General features: G+C 39.9%; 1 protein-coding gene across 6 annotated transcripts in view; it reads left to right on the top strand.

Moving 5' to 3' along the window:
• WDFY3 (WD repeat and FYVE domain containing 3) overlaps positions 1–20,945 on the top strand; it is a 210,556-nt gene that overhangs the window by 105,023 nt on the left and 84,588 nt on the right. For all 6 annotated transcript variants that reach the window (XM_058667081.1, XM_058667078.1, XM_058667080.1 and 3 more), the window contains 9 exons: positions 3,491–3,672; positions 5,359–5,590; positions 6,757–6,917; positions 10,892–11,003; positions 12,287–12,477; positions 14,208–14,360; positions 17,569–17,642; positions 17,720–17,881; positions 20,795–20,889. In XM_058667081.1, coding sequence (XP_058523064.1) covers positions 3,491–3,672; positions 5,359–5,590; positions 6,757–6,917; positions 10,892–11,003; positions 12,287–12,477; positions 14,208–14,360; positions 17,569–17,642; positions 17,720–17,881; positions 20,795–20,889 — 1,362 coding nt within the window. The remainder of the gene's footprint in view (positions 1–3,490; positions 3,673–5,358; positions 5,591–6,756; positions 6,918–10,891; positions 11,004–12,286; positions 12,478–14,207; positions 14,361–17,568; positions 17,643–17,719; positions 17,882–20,794; positions 20,890–20,945) is intronic.

The raw sequence follows: 20,945 nt of genomic DNA, 5'->3' as shown, positions 1-20,945 counted from the left end.
TAAAAATAAATATATCGGGCTCGGTGGCGTGGCCTGGTGGCTAAGGTCCTCACCTTGATCCCATATAGCCGCTGGTTCTGGTCCCGGCAGCTCCACTTCCTCTCTGTCTCTCCTCCTCTCAGTATATCTGACTTTGTAATGAAAATGAAATAAATCTTTAAAATAAATAAATTAATTAATTAATTAAAATTTGTTTTAAAAATAAATAAATATATCTTTTAAAAAAAGGAAAGAACGATTTACAAAGAGAAAAGAGAGAGACAGTGATTCTCCTCCTGCTGGCCCACTTCTGAAATGGCCACAGTGTCCTGGGCTGAGGCAGGCCAGAGCCAAGAGCCAGGAGCCCTTTCAGGCTGAGGCAGGCCAGAGCCGAGAGCCAGGAGCCCTTTCAGGCAGGCCAGAGCCGAGAGCCAGGAGCCCTTTCAGGCAGGCCAGAGCCGAGAGCCAGGAGCCCTTTCAGGCAGGCCAGAGCCGAGAGCCAGGAGCCCTTTCAGGCAGGCCAGAGCTGAGAGCCAGAGCCCTTTCAAACCTCACACACTAGGAGCACCTGAACCATTTTCTGCTGCTTTTTCCAGGCCAACAACAGGGAGCTAGATTGGATGTAGAGCAGCCAGGGCACGAACTGAGGTCTATACAGAATGCTCTACCTAGCATATTTTAGTGTGCAACTTTAACATCTGGTAGTCCACTGTTGTCCTACCCCCTTTTGAATACTTGGAAAAGATAAATTATCTTAATTAGTTTAACACTGAAATGAAATTAAGATGAGCCCATTGTTTCTTAGCTCAGTCTGCCTAATAATACCAAGTAGTAGATGGAATCCAAAATGGAGTCAGGAAATGATGATGGAATGTTAACAATTCGGATTATATATTCATGCATATGTACACAGTTGTTTGTGAACCATGAACTTAGGTCAACAAATTTCTTTTCAACACCATTAATTGATTCTAACTACCCCTGTCATCTGGGCAGTACAATCACAAACTAGCAATAGATAATTTCTGCTTCTACCACATAGCAGAAATAAAGTTTTTTTTTTTCCTAACTCATGCTATTATCAAGTACATGTTAAAAGTTCAAATACATTTGTGTTCCCTTTAAGGTACATTGTCAGATAACAGAGCGGTAGAGCTTATTCATCTTCCTGCACTGAAACTTTATGGTGATTGATTAATTCGCCTCCTACCCCACATTGCTCCATGCCCTAGGCGTCCATCACTCTATCCTTTGTTTCTAAGAATTTGCCTATTTTGGGATACCTCATTTAAGTGAAATCATCCAGTACTTGTTTTTCTGTGTCTGACTTCTGTGACTTAGCATTATGCATCCCAGGTTGATTCAGTTTGCCACAATTTCTTTATTTTTTAAGACTGAATAGTGTTCTGTCGTATGTGTAGGCTACATTTCCTTTATCCATCCTCTGCTGACAGAAGGATAAATATCTTTTCAAGATCCTGATTTCCATTGCTTTGGGTGAAATTCCCAGAAGTAGTACTCCTGACTCATACAGTGGTTCTATTTTCCATGTATTGCCATTTATCATAATCACAATCCATGCATGAAGGTTCTAAGTTCTGCACTTTTTTTTCTTGGTAATAGTTACACTGATAGGTGTGAGGTGACTTGTCAAATTTGGTTTTGGTTTGCATTTCCTTAACATTGGCCATCTTTTCATAGATGTCTCAGTGTTTGATAATTGTGTTTTATTTAGAGAAATGTACTAAGTACGTAAGTACATTGAAAGTACTTAGTGCATTGTTTTAAATAAAGTTTGTTTAAAAGATGAAGAGGTCACAGACATAAGTGGGCCATGTTCAAAGATGGAGTGGGCTGGGAGGGGAAAGGTAGGAGAGAAAGAAAAGTACATAGAGCACAAAAGTTATGGCGTCCAACTTGTAACCCTAAGAATCTCTGTCTCATTGCGTTCTTGCCTAGAGATTTCCAACCCTTAATCTTAAGGGTTGCTGAAGAGTGCAGAGTCATTATCTTATGTAATTACTTCCTACTGACTAGGGCATAGGGCTTGCTGATCCTATGTTCTGAAATCTCTAGCTCGTCCAGTGGATCCCTTTCATGAGCTGGAGAATTTCCAGCCAGTGGCCAAGGACTGTGTCCCCCACATTGTCATTATTGCTCTGATAAGCTGTTGGCTACTTTGCACAGGGGTCAGCAATGCAGGTGAACCAATCAGAATGTGTGCACTGAAACCAGACCATACACATACACCTAAGGGTTGTAGTCAGGGGGATGGGAGATCCTAACATCCACAAGGCCAGTAGGACACAAAAACACCAGCTGGTTGCCAATACCAAAAACCATTAATAATCACACCCCCACAAACACAGTAGGTCTGTGGCCTGGGCCAGGAGTACTGGTGTGCCAGACTTTTAGGCCCCCAGCCTGGTGCACTCCCAGGCCTGGCTCTCACGCATACTGGTGGGTGCATCAACCTGGCCTGGTTTGGTTCTCCCCTAACCAGCTCCCCCTGCCCTAAGCCCCAACCTTGGCTGTCATGCATGCCAGTTGCTACAGTGACCTTACCTGAGGAGACCCACGGTGCTGGCTCCTTGAGCCTTCCTTGTCCACCCCCTACTTCTCCACTTTGGCTCTCTCATTTACTGGCTTGTGTAGCACACTGGTCACTTAACATATTTTTCAGTCAAATTTATCATTTCCTCTAATATTGAGTTTTTTGAATCCCTTATATATTTTAGAGATTAACCTCTTATCAAATGTGCTAATATTTTCTCAGAACCTGTAAGTTGTCTATTGATGGTTTCCTTTGCCTTGCACAAGCTTTTTTGTTTATTGTAGTTCCACTTGTTTTTATTTTTGACTCTAGTGTCCATTCATCTCTTTTTTTTTTAAAGATTTATTCATTTTATTACAGCCAGATATACACAGAGGAGGAGAGACAGAGAGGAAGATCTTCCGTCCGATGATTCACTCCCCAAGTGAGCCGCAACGGGCCGGTGCTGCGCTGATCCGATGCCGGGAACCTGGAACCTCTTCCGGGTCTCCCACACGGGTGCAGGGTCCCAATGCATTGGGCAGTCCTCAACTGCTTTCCCAGGCCACTGGCAGGGAGCTGGATGGGAAGTGGAGCTGCTGGGATTAGAACCGGCGCCCATATGGGATCCCGGGGCTTTCAAGGCGAGGACTTTAGCCGCTAGGCCACGCCGCCGGGCCCCATTCATCTTTTTTAATTACTTATTAAAACGTTATTATCTAATTTATTTTTGCATAGTTCCATATTATAGATTTATTTCATTGTAAGTTCGTGTATCTTAAGGAGAAGAAAAAGAAAAGTCCTAGATTTTACTTCTTACCGCAGATCAGGTTATTATTAGATTAATATGAATTATCTTAATTTTTTTCATTTTTTACATTTTAATATATAGTCAAACATAAGAATCTACATGCAAATTACTGTCAGAATAGATATAACACTGGCAAAGGTTTGTTTCATTTTCTCCCTTTATTTCAGTTGATGATTTTAGTGAAGAATCTTCTTTCTACGAGATTCTCCCGTGCTGTGCTCGCTTCCGATGTGGAGAGCTTATCGTTGAAGGGCAGTGGCATCATCTCGTTTTGGTGATGAGCAAAGGCATGCTGAAAAACAGCACTGCTGCCCTGTATATTGATGGACAGCTCGTTAGCACCGTGAAGGTAAGCCATGGCATGCCTGGGAGCCCACTTGCTTTTCAAGATGCGTTAGGATGTGTGTACGTGTGTGATCTGTGTGTATGTATTTGCTGGAGTGTTGTTGAGATTTCTATCTTAATTTTAAGCTTATCTTCAATTCTCATTTGAACAATACATTAGGGTAACTTGATTGACTAATTCATGTAACTTGGTTAGAGAAAAATTGGAAAGTTACAGTGTACCAAAAAATTACTGAAGGTTTCAGCTCTTAAGTAGATTGTTAAGTACTTTTTCAAATAGAGAAGTGAGTTGAAAGATGCGATCAGTTTAGTCCTTGATAATGTTGCTAACTGTTCCATATATTGGATGTTGAATGCGTGAATACATAAACATTAATCTACTTAATCATACCATAGGATTCAGAAGACACATCAAGTAATACCTAAACAAGTAGGCACAATTCTGTTTTCTGAATCAGGGTGAATGGTGGTAATTATTTTCTGTTGAACTCAACAAGCAAACTTAAAATTCCTTAAATTCTTAACAAAATAAAAATCCATTTTACAATGCTATTATTGCAAATATCAGAGGTAAAGTTTTGTTGTCCTATTTGGTGAATTAAGTTTAAAAACACTCAAACCAGCAACTTCTTTGAATGCATATTCTCCTTAAAGATAATGATGTTTTATTGTGAAATTGTGTTTCAACATAATGAATCCCCTGATAGGGACATTGGTATTTTTGTATATGAGATAACATTTGAAATGTGTTGGTAGAGTCCCCAGATGATTGCTCCTTCAGTATTCATTAGTGACATTGAAAATAAAAATGTTTTCAGATTCCAGAGCTTAGGGGGAGTAGATTCATTATTGATGTGTTTACATTGTCATGATCCCTGTCTCCTGGAGTAATTGCATTCTCATAAAATCAAATTCAGTTCACCTACTGTTACATTATACTGTTAACATCACCAAAACTACTGTATAATATATACAGTCAAGATGTGGTCTGAAGCTGAGATGATGTTATGACAAAGTGGTCACAGGGAATGTCCCTCATTCCATAATGCAATCAAAGATGCCTTTACAACAAGCAGCTATTTAATTCTCCTATCTCATACTATACCTGTTACGAAGTAATTAAGTAGTAATTGAGTCACCTTGTTAATTAACAGTAATTTGAAATCAGAACATGTCATGCAACAGTACTTAGTATTTTGCGTTAAAATTAATGTGTGCATATAAATTATGTCCAGATCTTTCACTTTTCTGTCTTCGTAGTACTTTTTCTCTATTGAAAAACATTTTTCATTAATAATTTTAGTTAACTGATTCACATTTAAGTTACCATAGTCAATTTCTGGACTGCTTTAATCCCATGTTGAAGAGCTCTCTGATTTCTTTCAATCCAGAAATTTTAGAGAAGCATCATTAATTTGGTACACAAACCTTCAGGTAATGATAGTATCCATTATTTTATTCTTCCCATTTTTAGCATTTGGATAATTTGCTTTAATCAAATTAGGTAGCAAATTTTTCACCACCCTATCTGATATACATTTTAAGATCCAGGAATCTTTCCCTGTCCTTAGATTTCTCAAGCCCATCTGTTTTTGAACTTCTATAAATTTTGCAAACCTTTGGAAAATGAAAATATACACACTAAGGTATTCTTTCATGTCTTACATTTTTGCTTTTTTCTTCTTTGCAGCTTCATTATGTTCACAGTACTCCTGGGGGCTCAAGCTCTACAAATCCCCCAGTGGTGAGCACAGTCTATGCATACATTGGTACTCCACCTGCCCAACGCCAGATTGCATCATTAGTTTGGCGCCTGGGACCCACACATTTTCTAGAAGAAGTTTTGCCTCCTTCAAATGTTACTACCATTTATGAACTTGGACCAAATTATGTTGGAAGCTTCCAGGCTGTATGTATGCCATGTAAGTAACTTCTTTAAGTTGTTTGAGTCTTGACTCCTGCAGTAGAGATACATATGTCTGTGTGTAAAATGATGCATATGTTTACCTGGGACAAGGGCCCTGTACTCTGATTGTCTACACCATGGTACTCTTGACAGTTCCTATTTAAGATGTTTTCTATTTATCATACTCTATTATTTTGATTGTCTTTATGCCTCAACACTATCCACTTTCTCTCACTGGCTCTAAGATCCTGTAAGAGTCACCTCAAACTTATTTTTGTCCTGAAATTTCTGCTCTGACCTGAAATGGTTGAAAGTGCAGGTACTCTTGTTAAAAGAAGCATAAAGAGTCCAGGAAATACACATGTATGCTCTACAGACCAGAACAGTTAACAAACTTTTTCTTCATTACTTTCCCAGTCCACTTTTTTTTAACCTCCTTTCTCTCTGGGAAAACCTGAAGTAAAATGAACTGACATTACCATCCCCCCTATTCTGTTAGGACAAATCTGTTGTGAACAGTCAAACCCCTAGAGATGGTATCTACTAAGAGGGAACACAGATGGAGCACCAGGCAAGGTGATCTGCATGAAGCACCTTGCTGTTCCAAACCTGTGACATGTATTCATTCATCTCTGCTAATGCTTTGGGTTATGAGCTGTCATTTTCACTCTCGTTTCACAGATTAGAAAACTGAGGCACAAATATATGGGGCATACATCTTTTAAGTGTTCAAGTAATACTCACACTCATGTTTTCGGATTCCAAAGCATGTGCTCATAACAACGCTTGTCTGTTGTCTGGGAGATATGTATGCAGGCCTGGGAGATGGCCTAGTTCTGTAGGGCTACAGAAATTCCACTCCTTTTTGCTCTTTTGTTCTTTGAACATAGGAGAAGGACTTAATTTGTTAGCTAACAATTAACACCACTTTCTCGTTTTTTAAATTATGCTATATGTAAAGCATGGAAGGGAATGTAGAATTCTATGATTCAGCAGTTTTTTCTTTGTTTTCTGTGAAATGAAGAGTTGAAAATGAAGTCTTTGATTCTTCATTCCAATTTTTTAAGTTTTCAGATTTGCCCACTTAAGAATGATAGTAAGAATTTAAAAAAAAAAAAAAAGCCTGTGTAGGGTAAGGAGGATAACTGATCATTTTGAACAAGAGCTCTCCTTCTTTTGAAGGTAAAGATGTGAAATCTGAAGGTGTAATCCCATCTCCCATATCGTTAGTCCCGGAGGAGAAGGTGTCTTTTGGCCTCTATGCGCTTTCTGTGTCCTCCCTAACAGTGGCAAGAATCCGGAAAGTGTATAACAAGTTGGACAGCAAAGCCATTGCTAAGCAGGTAAGCAGAATGATTTTTCTGTAGCTCATCGGCCCACTTTCCCTGGGAAGATGTTTCAGAGCCTCATTGTGGATACCATCCAATGATAAGTGATCTTTAAAAATAGTCTATTCCATACATGTTTTATATTTGATTTATGTATCTTCATTTTAACATGAATACCTTAAATGTTTACCTTTAGTCAGAAAAATGAGGAGTCCATTCTGTTATAAGCAATTCTTATATCTATTGGCTCTTAGGGAGTTGGACTTCAAGAAGTAATTACTGTTTTTAAAGCTATCACTCAGTGATTTCTTTTTTTATGGATCACCTATTTATGTGTCAGCCACTGTTTCATTGGAACATAGTAATGGATAAGAAGAAATTTTGTGAAGTTTTTGTTTCTTACACTTTAGTGGAAGAACCAGAAAATAATAACTAAAGAAATAATTGAAAAAATCCTAATGTGTGTTAGAAGGTAATGAATTCTATGTAGAAAACTTAAAGAAGGAAGGGGAAACAAAGAAGTCATTGAATTTTAAATATGGTGCTCAAAGGAGGCCTCACTGAGAGGTGAGAGAGGAGGGCTGTCCCTCCTGGTGGCTCACTCTCCTAACTGTCTACAGTGGGTGGCCAAAGCGAGCTTGGAGCTGGAGCCAGGAGCTACCCATTCAATCCAGATCTCCCACAGGGGTGATCGGAACTCAATGATCTGAACTATTATACTGCTTCCCAGGATCTGCACTGGCAGGAAACTGGAGTCAGAACTGGGCACCCAACTCATTCACTCTCTGAGGAAGTGTCTTCATTGTTAAGCTAAATACCCTCCTCTGAGAGGTAAGATAAGGCTTGGACAGTAGACAGGAGCCCAGAAAGGTTATGGAGACCAGATTGTTGAGGATCTAAGGTGATTATGGAGACCTTGGCTTTTACTAAGTGAGATGAGAAGCATCACATGGGTCCCAAATATAGGAGTGAGATTAAATTTCAGCCAAGATCACTGTGATGTCAGTTGAGAATAGTTTGATGCAAAATGGAATGAAGCCAGTACAACAGAAATTTTCTTTTCTTTTCCTCTTTTTTCTTTTTTGAAGATTTCTTTACTTGAAAGAGTTACACAGGAAGAAGAAAAGAGAAAGAGACTCTGTCACTGGTTCGCTCCCTGAATGACCACAATGGCTGGACCTGTGCCAGGATAAAGCCAGGAGTCAGGAGCTTCTTCCAGGTCTCCCATGTAGATACAGGGACCCAAGCATTTGTGCCACTTGCCACTACTTTCTCAGATTGTCGTGGAGCTGGATCAGAAATGGACCAGCTGGGACTCAAACAGTATCCTATGGGCAATAGGATATCCTATTGCAGGCAATAGCTTTACTTGCTATGCCACATTGCCAGCCCCACAACAAAGAATTTCTGCAAAAGATTATTGGAGTTTTATCCAGGGTGAGAGCAGTAGCAGTGAAAAAAAAATGATCAGATTCAAGATATATTTTGAAAACCTAAGAGTTTTAGACACTAGAATGTGGAATGGATGTAGCATACGAGAGAAATAAGTCAGAAGTACCCTCAAAGCTTTTCTCTTGAATAACCAGGAAAGCAGAATCACCTTTTCTGATTTGGAGAAAGCTATACAAAAAGAGGAGACTGGGGGGATTATTGAGAATGCTGCTTGGAATATTTGAGAAATGTACTAGACATCTTTGTATCGGGGCCATTGGGAAAAAGAATGTGGCGCTCAGGAGAGAGGGTTGAGTGTCATGGATGTGTGCGAGTGAGATTAAAAGCCATGAGTCACTCTATATTCACCCAAGCATAGATACAGATTAAGGAAAACCAGGAACATTTTCATATTCTGGAGGTGGGGAGATGCAGAAGAACCTACAGATATCATTAAGAAGTAGCACTCAGCAAGAAAGCAATAACGTAAGGAAGGTGCCATTTTACAGAAATCAGTGATTCACTGGGGAAAGTTGTTAAGCCGTCAGGTAGAATGAGTGGCAGCTGGCCTTGGGGTTTATTGAGGAGTCAACATTAGTGAGCATAACAATCATGTGGGCTGATTACCAACGGCTGGGCCCAGGGGCGCTGGGATCAGTAAAAGTTGACAACTGTTATGCAGTGTTTGGCCACATGTATCTCGTGCTTGAAAGGAACATGAACCATGCATAAATTGAATTATTTTTTTTTTAAAGATTTATTTTATTTTTTTATTACAAAGTCAGATACACTGAGAGGAGGAGAGATAGAGAGGAAGTGGAGCTGCCGGGATTAGAACCAGCGGCTATATGGGATCAAGGCGAGGACCTTAGCCACTAGGCCACACTGCCAAGCCCCACATAAATTGAATTCTACACTAAACAAGAGAAGGCCCTGGGATTGTATTTGCTTTGAAAACTCATCCTTATGTGTATGTTTGTGTATTTCTATAAAATATAACATTTCTTTTATTCAGAATGATTTTTCACTGGATTGAATCATTGATTAGGCAGGAGTTTTACAAACTTGACTTGTATCAGCGGTAATGGTGCAGTTGGAGAGCATCACACCTCCTACAGGCTGCATAATGAAACCACTGGTACACTGCGATACAGATGTCACTCTTTCCAGGGCTGCAGCTCCGGCAGCCTGCAGATGTCAGCCCAAACCTTTACCTGTGCTTGAGGATTAGTGTGGGTGTCTGTTGGGTATCAGAATTTCTTCTGAAAGCTTTATGGACTGAAGTCCTCATGATAACTTCCTGGAATTTATCCATGGAATGTTCACCAACCCAGTAAAACTTTAGGACTCTCAGATCCCCATGGTGCTGCCAAGCACATTCCTCAGCAAGAAACTGGGAGTTTCCTTCAAGCTTTAACTGGTTAGCACCATGATGGGCAGCCTTTCTGTAGGTTGCTGACTTGGGATCCAGGCACTTGCAGCCGTGACAGTGTACACAAATCCTATATAGAACAGAACCTGGCTTGGCCCTGTTTCCCAGATCATGAACTTCGTGTTGAACCAGATATTGTGGGGCACCTTGTGGCATGTAGACTGCTGACTGTAATGCCAGCTGTGGACCTTCAGGGGAAAACGCATCAACTTGACCGCTGCTTTTTCCATAGCTCCTGATGTACTTGTTTGTACCCATCCTGGCTTCCCTCTGACAGCTACCCGCAGACAAAAAAACAATACTATGTTGTTGTTTAACTTGCTTTCTGTGAGATTCCGCGCTTTGGACATGTTTGCACATTTTTTAAAAATGCTATTTTACATCCAGGGAGTGGCCAAGGTAGATGAAAGTAAATGTTTGTTTTCTGTGCTGAAATGATAGGACAGGAATTGTTCACTTAATTCACATGCAGGAGATCCAAGATTCTTGATATACTGGTCAGTAAGAATCATTTTTGAAAATCTTGAGGCTTGTGAGCCTGAACTGACTTAGGCGCTCCCATGGGGTGACCTGTATGTTCCTGAAATCAGCCCCAGCCCACGTGGGCTGAGTGCCCTCCGGGGTAGGTTCTTGTATCTGTTGACTGCTTGGATAAGAGTGTTAGTTAATCAGCGGATGAGTCTACTCTTTCACTATGAATTAGTGCCACAGTGCCCCGAGGCCCACCACAGGGCGACCTACTGGAACCTGAACTTGGTTATTCAGACAGGTGATGGAGAATATTAATAAGGTACCAAGGAATCCAAAGTGATGAAGGTGAAGTCTAATGGAAGCATCGTGCAGGGGATCACCATTGTGGGGAAGATGGATGTTTTGAATGCTTTTTTTTTTAGAAATGGATGCACTAGTTTCAACATAGACCTTGATGTTTAAATAGGTAAGGATGTTGCTTCTTTAATGTAAGGAAATAAAAATGCTTCTACATGTAAAAGATGAATGCTGACTTTTAATATATTCTAATAAGGATGGAGAAAAGCTGTGTCACCAACCAGGCATTTCCTCTTTTGCAGTCAAACTTTCAGACTTTTTTTCTCCAATTACAGTGTTTTCCTTTTCTCTTTTTCAGTTAGGCATTTCCTCCCATGAGAATGCCACGCCAGTGAAGCTGGTGCACAACTCAGCGGGACACCTTAATGGACCTGCGCGGACTGTTGGGGCTGCTCTGATTGGATATTTGGGTCAGTTAAATTTGTTGTTTCTCACTTCTTTATTTGCCTTCCAATTTGCATTCACTTTCCTCATTTGAGGGATAGCATTTAGTTTTATATTTTATGACACTGAGCTGTACTAGTATTTATAATGCTTAGACATTAATATAACATCATCAAGTTGCCATCAACTCTAGAAATATTAATCTTTTATAAAATCTCATGAACTTTTTCCTCTTCAACATAAACTACATACACACTTCTGTGCAATCCTTAGGTGTATTTCCTACAACATTAGAAACAGCTGTTAAAATTCAGAGCTATTGTTTGTAGTTTAGTACATGTAGCAGATTTGCCTCATGAATGCTTCTTTTATTTTAAAAATAAGATCGGGTTTCTGAGTATAAACACAACATCTGAGTGTGATGCAAGTGTGCTGGTGGACATTCCCTAGAGCCACATACATAATATTTGCTTGAGAACAGTTGATGTTTTTGTTTGTTTGTTTACTAGATAAGAATTCAAGGCCTAATCCAATCAAACCATCCAAATCAGAATCTGTGATTTTGCCACTTAATGGGCAAATCAGTATTAATGTTACTACCTTTTAAAAATAACAACAAAATGTACTCTTCTGGTTGGAATGCTCTACATCTTTATCAGTCCTTGGCAACTGTTATTGTCCCCATCATGTGCTCACCTCTGACCTTTAATATTTCCTGTTTATAATTGCATTGGTAATAGTTTCTTTATGCCAAAACACATTCATTTACTCAATCCAAAAGGCATATTTGTAAAAAGAAAAATTTATTTATTATCCTTTTATTGGAAAGTTGAAGAGACAGATCGAAAGAGATCCTCCATGCATTGGTTTACTTCCCCAATATCTGCAGCAGCTGGGACTGTGCCCATCCAAAACCAGGAACCCCGACCTCCTTCTGGGGTTTCCACATATAGAGTATGGATTCAAGGACTTGACATTACCTGTGGCCTCATAAGATGTGTTTAGCAGGGAGCAGGATCAGGAAGGAGCACCTGGGACTTGGGAGCACCTGTGTGCTTGCTGTAAAACCCGGGTCCTATCTTCCCTTCCTTTACTCTTGATTCTGCTCTGAGAGTACATACATTAGCTTTTATTGTATTCTCCCAAAATCTGCCTTCAGCATTTTAGTTGTTGTTGTCGTATTTTTATTTTTGAATAGAAGAGTTTTTGTTTTTTGTTGTTGTTTTTAAGAAAAACTTTTAATGATGATATTCAGTTTTAGCCCACTTGGGGAGTTTGTTGTAATTATTTTTTACTATCTTTCAATCAGGAGTAAGAACATTTGTCCCTAAGCCTGTTGCCACTACTTTACAGTACATTGGAGGAGCTGCAGCCATCCTGGGCTTAGTGGCCATGGCCTCCGATGTGGAAGGGTTGTATGCAGCAGTCAAGGCCCTGGTTTGTGTGGTCAAGAGTAACCCACTAGCCAGCAAGGAGATGGAAAGGATCAAAGGCTACCAGGTTTGTAATTGTAAAGCAATGCCTTCCCTGTACGTTGTACCAAAGAATGTTCTAATTTTGATTATTACTCCTATGTTTTATTCCCTGGAGGAGTTACGCTATGTCCAAGTCAACTTAATAATGTAGGTTTTATTTGAAATAACATAAGTCATAAGACAATGTGAGTTGTTTTCATTACATTAAATTATTTTTTCCCCATCTCATCCTGTCTTATTTATTAACCCCCTAAGTTAGTTTCCACTCTATCTTTGTGACTTTCGAATATAGTCATTCCTTTGTATCCATGAGGGATTGATTCCAGGACCCCACTACGATACTGAAATCCTCAGATGTTCAAGTCTTTTATATGAAACAGCATAGTATTTGTGAGTAACAGGCCTATATCCTCCCTACTTATTCCTTAACTCATCTGGAGAATATTTACAATATCACCACAGTGTATATGTTATATAGATAGTTATATTGTTGAAAGACTAATGAGAATATAAAAACTAAATCCGTCAGTGCAGACACTGGTTTCCCTTTGGCGTTTCTGATCCACAGTTGGTTGAATCCACAGTAGGCTTGATCCACAGTAGGTGTGGATCTCCTGGAGATGGACGGCACCTGCATTCAGATCATTTGAGCAATGAAAATGAAATGAAATGAAACAGGGTCACGTTTTCTGCTCAAGAGTTTTCTAAATCTGAGGCAGATCCTGGCTTTCCCAATTCTCTTTTTTATTTTCCCCTCCACTCAGCAACCTTTGATTTCCTACCTCCTGAACTTAGAACATGTGAAGCTGTTATCAAAAAAGTATGTGATCACTACTCCTAAAAGCTCATGTGGAATTAGAGAAGTGCGGAGTTCAGATGTCCACAATTGGGAAATTCAGTCAGAAATCTAATTGTACGAAGAAGCACTTGCAGCAAGATCAAATGCCTCTATCTTAGATTCAGTTCAAATACCTCCTACAACTTTAGCCATTAGCTTTTTTATAATAAATGCATTATTTACCAAATTGTATTGTGTAAACTTAGTCACAGAATTTGAGATATTACAATCAAAAAGATTGCTGCACCATTGTTTACCACAAAAACAGGAAGAATCTAAAGGCACCAACAGTATCAGAACAATCAATTTTTCTGTAATTGTTGCATAGGATATCTTTCAACCTTTTAAAATTGAAATCATAAAGACTGCATCCCAAAGGAAAAATTCATTTGGGTAGAGTTTATACATTAATATGTGAATCAAGAGGTCAGTATCAAAACGGTATCGGTGTTTAGAGTGGTAGTTTGTTTTTCTGATTTTTTCTAATAGTATGTTTCCAGGTAAAAAAAATTAGAAATTAGTACAAGAGCCTCAAGATTAGAACACATGACATTTTTTATTTTAAAGGATTTACTTGTTTTAATTGGAAAGACAGAGAGAAGGAGAAACAGAAAGATCTTATGTCCACAAGTGGCCGCAATGGCCAGAGCTGAGGCATTCCAAAGCCAGGAGCCAAGAGCTTCTGGGTCTCCCATGCAGGTGCGGGGTCCCAGGGCTTTGGACTATCCTCCACTGCTTTCCCAGACCACAGACAGTGGAGCAGCTGGGACACGAACCAGTGCCCACATCGGATCCTAGCACGCGCAAGACGAGGATTTAGCCGCCGAGCCATCACACCAGGCCCCTACGTGGCATTCTGCATGTGACACATACAGGTGTTGATTTATCAACAGGTGTTTATTATCACTTTATTCTAGTTGCTGGCCATGCTACTTAAGAAGAAACGTTCCCTTCTGAACAGCCACATCCTCCATCTGACATTTTCCCTAGTGGGAACTGTTGACAGTGGGCATGAGACCTCCATTATTCCAAATTCAACTGCTTTCCAGGACCTTCTGTGTGACTTTGAGGTATGTATATGAACATTTACCGGTAACCATGAATCTACTTCTTATCCTTTATGATGATAATTTTTTATCTGTAAGATGTATTTAAACTTCTATGATTTTATGAAGCTCATGTTAATATCATTTAGTAAAATATATGTGAAAAATATAGTAATAGTGAGGTTTCTCCTCTTCAAGAATACTCCTTTTAAAAATACTGTAAGAGTGAAATGGTGAAATACATTGACTTAACTAGCTGAATGGCTGGTTTCACCAGGCACGTTGTGAGAGGCAACCATCTGGTCATCAATTATACTGGAAATGTTTTCTTAAGAGATGGGAATCTAGACCTCGGATTTTAGATAATACAACTGCGTAATAAATTGTCACTCATTTTGCCAAAATAGGAAAATTTCCATTTTTCTTTTTTTTTTTTAAGTTTTTAAGTTTATTTGAAAGACAGAGTTACTCAAAGATCTTCTGTCCATTGGTTCACTTTCCCAATGTTCACAACAGCTGAGACTGATGTAATCCAGAGCCAGGAGCCAGGAGCCAGGTCCATGTCTGCTACGTGAGCACAGAGACTCAAGCACTTGGACCATCCTCCCACTGCTTTCCCAGACACATTAGCAGGGAGCCAGATGGGAAGTGAAACAGCCAGGACCCAAACTGACCCATACGGGATGACCAGGTCACAGGAGATGACTTAACCTTCCATACCACAAGGCCAAACTCAACAATATTCCCGTTTCTGCTGTTCTATTCTCCATCAAAGCTTAAAAGTGCCTTAATCACCACTACCCTTGCTCCATTTAACTTCTTTTCCACAGCTTTTGCATAGTATGTCCCTGTGGAACTGCAGATTGTGTTGGCATTAGGTGGAGAGGGCAGGTCTACCTTTCCATCCTATCCCTATAGCCCAGAGTGGTGCCTTGCTGTTACTGTTTTGCTAGTGACTTTGTCTGCACTTTTCACTCTTCTTCCTCATCACCACCATGAGCTCTGCTTTGTCTACTGTTGAATCCCTGATGAACAAGGCTGATTGCTTCCTCAAAACTGTGTGTTCAAAGCCTATTGGCTGTCTCCTCCTGAGTTAAAATGTGACTAATATTTAGTTCTCAGTATCCATAGCTCTAGTCTGCCTTTGCTGTTGCTGTTTCTCTATTATTTCAACCCCTACTTCCTTTGCTGCCTTTTGAACATCACTGTTATGATATGTAGTGTCTTCTTTTCTCATTACTTATTTTTTCTATAAATTTCTGGCTTTGAAGTTTTCATTCTCTTACATAAAAATGTCCAGTTGCACTCTTTTCCTTTTTGTTTTGTTTTTGACCTTTAGATTCTGACACCGTCCCACAGAGTCATGTCAATGGAGTTAAATTTCAAATCTAAATCAACTGAATTCTAAATTTATTTCCAACTACTTACTCAACATTTCCCTGCCACCCTCTTTTTTTTATTTTATTTTTTTTTATTTTGGTCCCAGCTCTATGTTAACTGAACATCTCTCCCCACACCAGCTCTTTCTTCTGATTTCACCCTTTCTATTAATAACACCGCCTTTCTGCTAGTCACTGAAGCAAGAGATCAAAGTCAGCTTCCTTGTTCCTCCCTGTGTGTAAGCGGTTCATAGTGTCATGTGGATTCAACTTCCACATTTCATGTAGTCTGCGCTTTCTGCTGCTACATTGACATCCACACCCTAGTCGTTTCTCCGCTTTCCTGCTTGGATAACTCTCACTTCTTTCCCGCTTTTCTCAGGCTGTGGTATATGCTTTGTAACCTCAGCCTTTCTCTGCCGTAATCACGTCACAGGCTCTGTGATTTTCCTTTCCTGCACACTGAGTCTGGTATTCAGAGCTCTAATGCCTACTTCTCATTCTTCCAGCAAGCATTAATTGAGTATTTTTTTTCCCAAACAGTGTACTAGTTGCCAAGAAACGAAGATACAAGTGAGAGTCCATGCCCCCAAAACTTAACACATTAGACAAGAAAGACAAAGAAATAGAAATGTCTGAAAGCACAGAGACAAAGATAGGCACAAAGGATTCTTGGAATGCTTAGGAGACCAGGCTTGTTTTCATCCAGTAACTTAAGTCATGTGTTGCATTTATTTTATGAAAACATAATGTCCAAATGAAAGAAATCACCTAAAAAATTTTCCTTCTTTTATAGTATCTTTCTCACTTTATGGCATCATGCAGAATCTCACATTGGGCCAACCTCTGCTGCTTTCCCAAGCCATAGACAGGAAGATGGATCAAGAAGTAGAGCAACCAGGACACACACCAGCACCCATATGGGATGCCGGTGCCAGCAGTCAGAGGATTGGGCTGTTATGCCACTGTACCGGTCCTTATGGCATTTTTATTACTTTGTACAGAATCAGATTTCCCTGAGATACAATTCTTTCACTTGGAGAAGAATTGTTTGGCGTTTTTTGTTCTGTCTGTCTAGTAATGAGTTCTCCCATCTGAAAGTCTTCTTTTTTTCTTATTTTGGAGAATATTTCTACATGGAATAAAATCCTAGGAAACCGCATTCTTTTCATCCTTCAAGTATGTTACTCACTGAATTTCCTCTATATTTCTTTTCCTTGAGGTTTGTTGATCTGTGGCTTTATCACTTGATGAAATTTGAGATTTTTGAGCCATTAGTTCTTCAACTGATATGTCTTCTACTGTTCTTTTCTCTGGGCAACGATTACATAGATCTTACATTACTTGGTATTGTCTCATGAAGCAAGTACTCCGGTCTTTTCTTCTTAGTGATTTTCTTATTCTTCATTTAAAATTGTTTCAATGGTTAAGTCTGCAACTACAATGAATTGGGTTTGGTTTGTTTGTTTGTTTGTTTGGTGTAATCTGCCGATATTTTCCACTTTAAATACCTTTATATGTAGATGTATGTTTTGTGGCTTTTTGGGTTTGGTTATTACCAGCATCTCTTCTCATTGTACTCATTTTTTATTACATTCTTTAACATGTAAGACATTAAGAATGGCTTTTAAGAAGCATGATATTTTCATTATCCCTGTTATTTTGGACCTATGTAGAGTGATTTTTGTCCTACATGTAAGGCTTCACAAAATGAAAATTAATGAAGTAATAAAGCAGTTCGATTTAATAAATTTTGTACAATGGAGTAATGTAGCTGTGCTATGCTGTGCTGTTTTCCGGATTGGAATTGGGATAGTTTTTAACCTTGCATTTGCCTCTGTTCTGTGTTACAGGTCTGGCTCCATGCTCCGTATGAGCTGCATCTTTCCTTATTTGAACACTTTATTGAACTGCTCACAGAGTCCAGGTATGAGCTGATACCGTATAGTTAATTACCATTTAGTTATGGAGAGGACAGTGCATGAAATCTGCTTTCTCTTACAGTGAAGCTTCAAAGAATGCCAAGCTAATGAGAGAATTCCAGTTAATCCCAAAGCTACTCCTAACTCTTCGGGATATGTCGTTGTCCCAGCCCACAATTGCTGCTATTAGTAACGTGCTGAGCTTCCTGCTGCAAGGCTTTCCGAATAGCAACGATCTCCTCAGGTAGTGCACATGGTGTGCGTCCTCTTGCGGGCTAAGTGTCTCAGTGAGGTTAAAATGAGTGACGTTGCTTCCTAGGCCAGTACCATGCCTGTCATGGAAAGCATTCAATGGCATGGGATCCTGCCATTTACTAGGCATAGCCAATTGCTGCCAGTGGAAAGTAGCAGAATAATAATGACGAAATGTGAGAATTAGCCCAATAAGACTGATTGCCCTTTACCGAAAGGGCTGATTGGCTTTTACCGAAAAGTCAGTATAGGCAATTTTAGTCCAGACCTCTTCCTTAATCCCTGCTAATTCTTTTTCTTTTTTAAAAAATTAAGCTGCATTATATTTATTGTAACAGCAGAGTTACAAAGAGAGGGAGATAGAGACTTTCCATGCAGCCAGGAATGGGTCAGGCTGAAGTCAGGAGCCAAGAGCTTCATCTGGGTCTCCCACATGGGTGCAGGGACCTAAGCACTTGGGCCATCATCTTCTGCTTCCCATCTAGAATGGAGCTGGATCAAAAGTAGAACAGCTGGGACTCAAAATGGCACCCAGATGGAATGCTAGCATCACAGGGGCTACACCCTGAACTGTGCTAACTCTTAAGTAAGTGTGCACAAGCACCGTTACACACTCAGTGGGCCTAACTTCTTTTCCGAGTAGAGTCCTTCAACAGATATTTGTATTTTATTGTTTCATATTCATTCTTTTAAAAAATACATAATTTTTGCTGCCAATGTAAAATAAAATTTAAGTCATACTTATGGAGTGTTAGCAGAACTATTCTCACCTTCACATGATAATCCCTTTCTCACTGAAAATGGTAGACAAACAAACTACCTAATCAAAGTATTTGCCATGTTGGAAATGGCTTAAATTATATTTGATCACCACTATTCTTGTAAGTTCATGGGGCTCTCAGGTGAAATCACTCCAATTCATTAGGTTATTCTTAGTGAACACGTTTCTAATCTGTGTAGCTTATATTTCCCCCACCTCTATAATACATGTTTACCTTGTGGTGGAATTGCAAACTGAAGGTTGCGAATTATTTTACAGAGTTACCGTTACCACGATATTTACTTGGAATTCATCCTGGCATTGTAATGATTCTTCTCCTTAAATCCAAAGGATGTTTATTTGCTTGTTTTATCTTCACAATAGAAGGAAAGAAGCCTAAAAAAGTTAAACTACTTGTCCAAAGTCACATAGTAAAAAAAAAAAAGCTTATTTCCAAAACATAAGATCTTAAACACCTAAACCATAATGGATTTGTAAATATTAAATCCACAAATTTTAGAACATTTCATAAACATTGTTTATCTTCATTGTATTTGAAAGGCAGACAACCAGAGATAAATACAAATCTTCCATCTGCTAGTTCACTCTCCAAAAGCTAGCATCATGCCCAGCCACATCAGGCTGAGGGCTGAAGCATGAGAATCACTGTCTCCTGTGTGGTTGGTAGGAGCCACTGTCTGTTGCCCACTGGGGTGTGCATTAGAAGAGGCTAGGGGCCCGGCGGCATGGCCTAGCGGCTAAAGTCCTCGCCTTGAAAGCCCCGGGATCCCATATTGGCACCAGTTCTAATCCCGGCAGCTCCACTTCCCATCCAGCTCCCTGCTTGTGGCCTGGGAAAGCAGTCGAGGACGGCCCAATGCACTGGGACACTGCACCTGCGTGCGAGACCCGGAAGAGGTTCCAGGTTCCCGGCATCGGATCAGCGCGCATCGGCCTGTTGCGGCTCACTTGGGGAGTGAATCATCGGACGGAAGATTTTCCTCTCTGTCTCTCCTCCTCTCTGTATATCTGGCTGTAATAAAAAATGAATAAATCTTAAAAAAAAAAAAAAGAAGAAGAAGAGGCTGGAATTGGAAACAGAGCCCGAACTGGAATCTAGGCTCACCGTCATGACGCAGGCTTCTCGGGCAGTATCTTACCCACTATACCAGTTGCCTACAGCCTATTGGAACATTTTAATATGGATTATTCTATTTGGTTTTTGAAACTACTTGGATTCTTGCATTGCATATTTTGTGTTTCTGCAGGCCAGTATTGTATTGTAGCACAGTGGGGCAAAGTGCCCCTTGTGACAGTGGTACCCATATCCGAGTGTAGGTCTGATTCCCAGATGCTTCACTTGTAATCAGGCTTCCTGCTGCTGTGCCCAGGAAGCCAGCAGAAATGCCTGAAGTGCTTTTACTTACCCTTGTCACTCATGCGCGTGACCAGGATAGAGTTCTTGGCTCCTTGCTTCAGCCTCAACTGTTGGTTTGAGGAGTAAATTAACAGATAGAAGTCTGTCTCTATCTCTCTTTCACTCTCTGTCTCTGCTTATCTATCTTTGACTGTATGACTTTTGCATAAGTTTTCTTACAAAATAATTCAAATTTCTAGACACATACATCTTCCCTGTATTTTTTTTAAAGAATTGTTATTTTTTTATTGGAAAGTCAGATATATGTAGAGGAGAGAAAAAGAAGATCTTCCAAGTGGCCACAATGGCCATAACTGTGCCAATCCGAAACCAGGACGCTTAAGCCTCTTCCGGATCTCCTACGTGGGTGCAGGGTTCCAAGGGCTTGGGCCATCCTCCAGTGTCCTCCCAGGCCGCAAACAGGGAGCTAGATAGGAAGCAGAGCCGCTGGGATTAGAACCTGAACCCATATGGGATCCCAGCGCATGCGAAGCAAGGACTTTAGATGCTAGGTTACCATGCCTGGCCCCTTCTCTATATTTGAAAACATTATTATGTATTGTTTTGGATAGTCTGAAAGGAATCAAACTAAATACAACTACCCAAAGAGTCTTAAAAAGATTAAGGCGGTACAGATTTTATTCATTTCATTGTATCTTATGTTTTTGTTTGGTTGGTTTGGGGAAGGGAAAAATAAACTCCTTGACCTTTTTTCCCTTTTCTTAAAGGTTTGGACAATTTATTTCTTCCACTTTGCCTACCTTTGCTGTTTGTGAGAAATTTGTAGTTATGGAAATAAAGAATGAAGAGAAGCCTGACACTGGTGAGTTAACTCCAGAACTTCGTGAACCTGGTGGTTGACAATTACTGCGCCTTTTC

The sequence above is a fragment of the Ochotona princeps genome, chromosome 7, assembly GCF_030435755.1.
Source record: "Ochotona princeps isolate mOchPri1 chromosome 7, mOchPri1.hap1, whole genome shotgun sequence".
Lineage (NCBI taxonomy): Eukaryota > Metazoa > Chordata > Mammalia > Lagomorpha > Ochotonidae > Ochotona > Ochotona princeps.
Note: the sequence above shows the minus strand (reverse complement) of the source record. Positions and strands in the feature narration are given on the sequence as shown.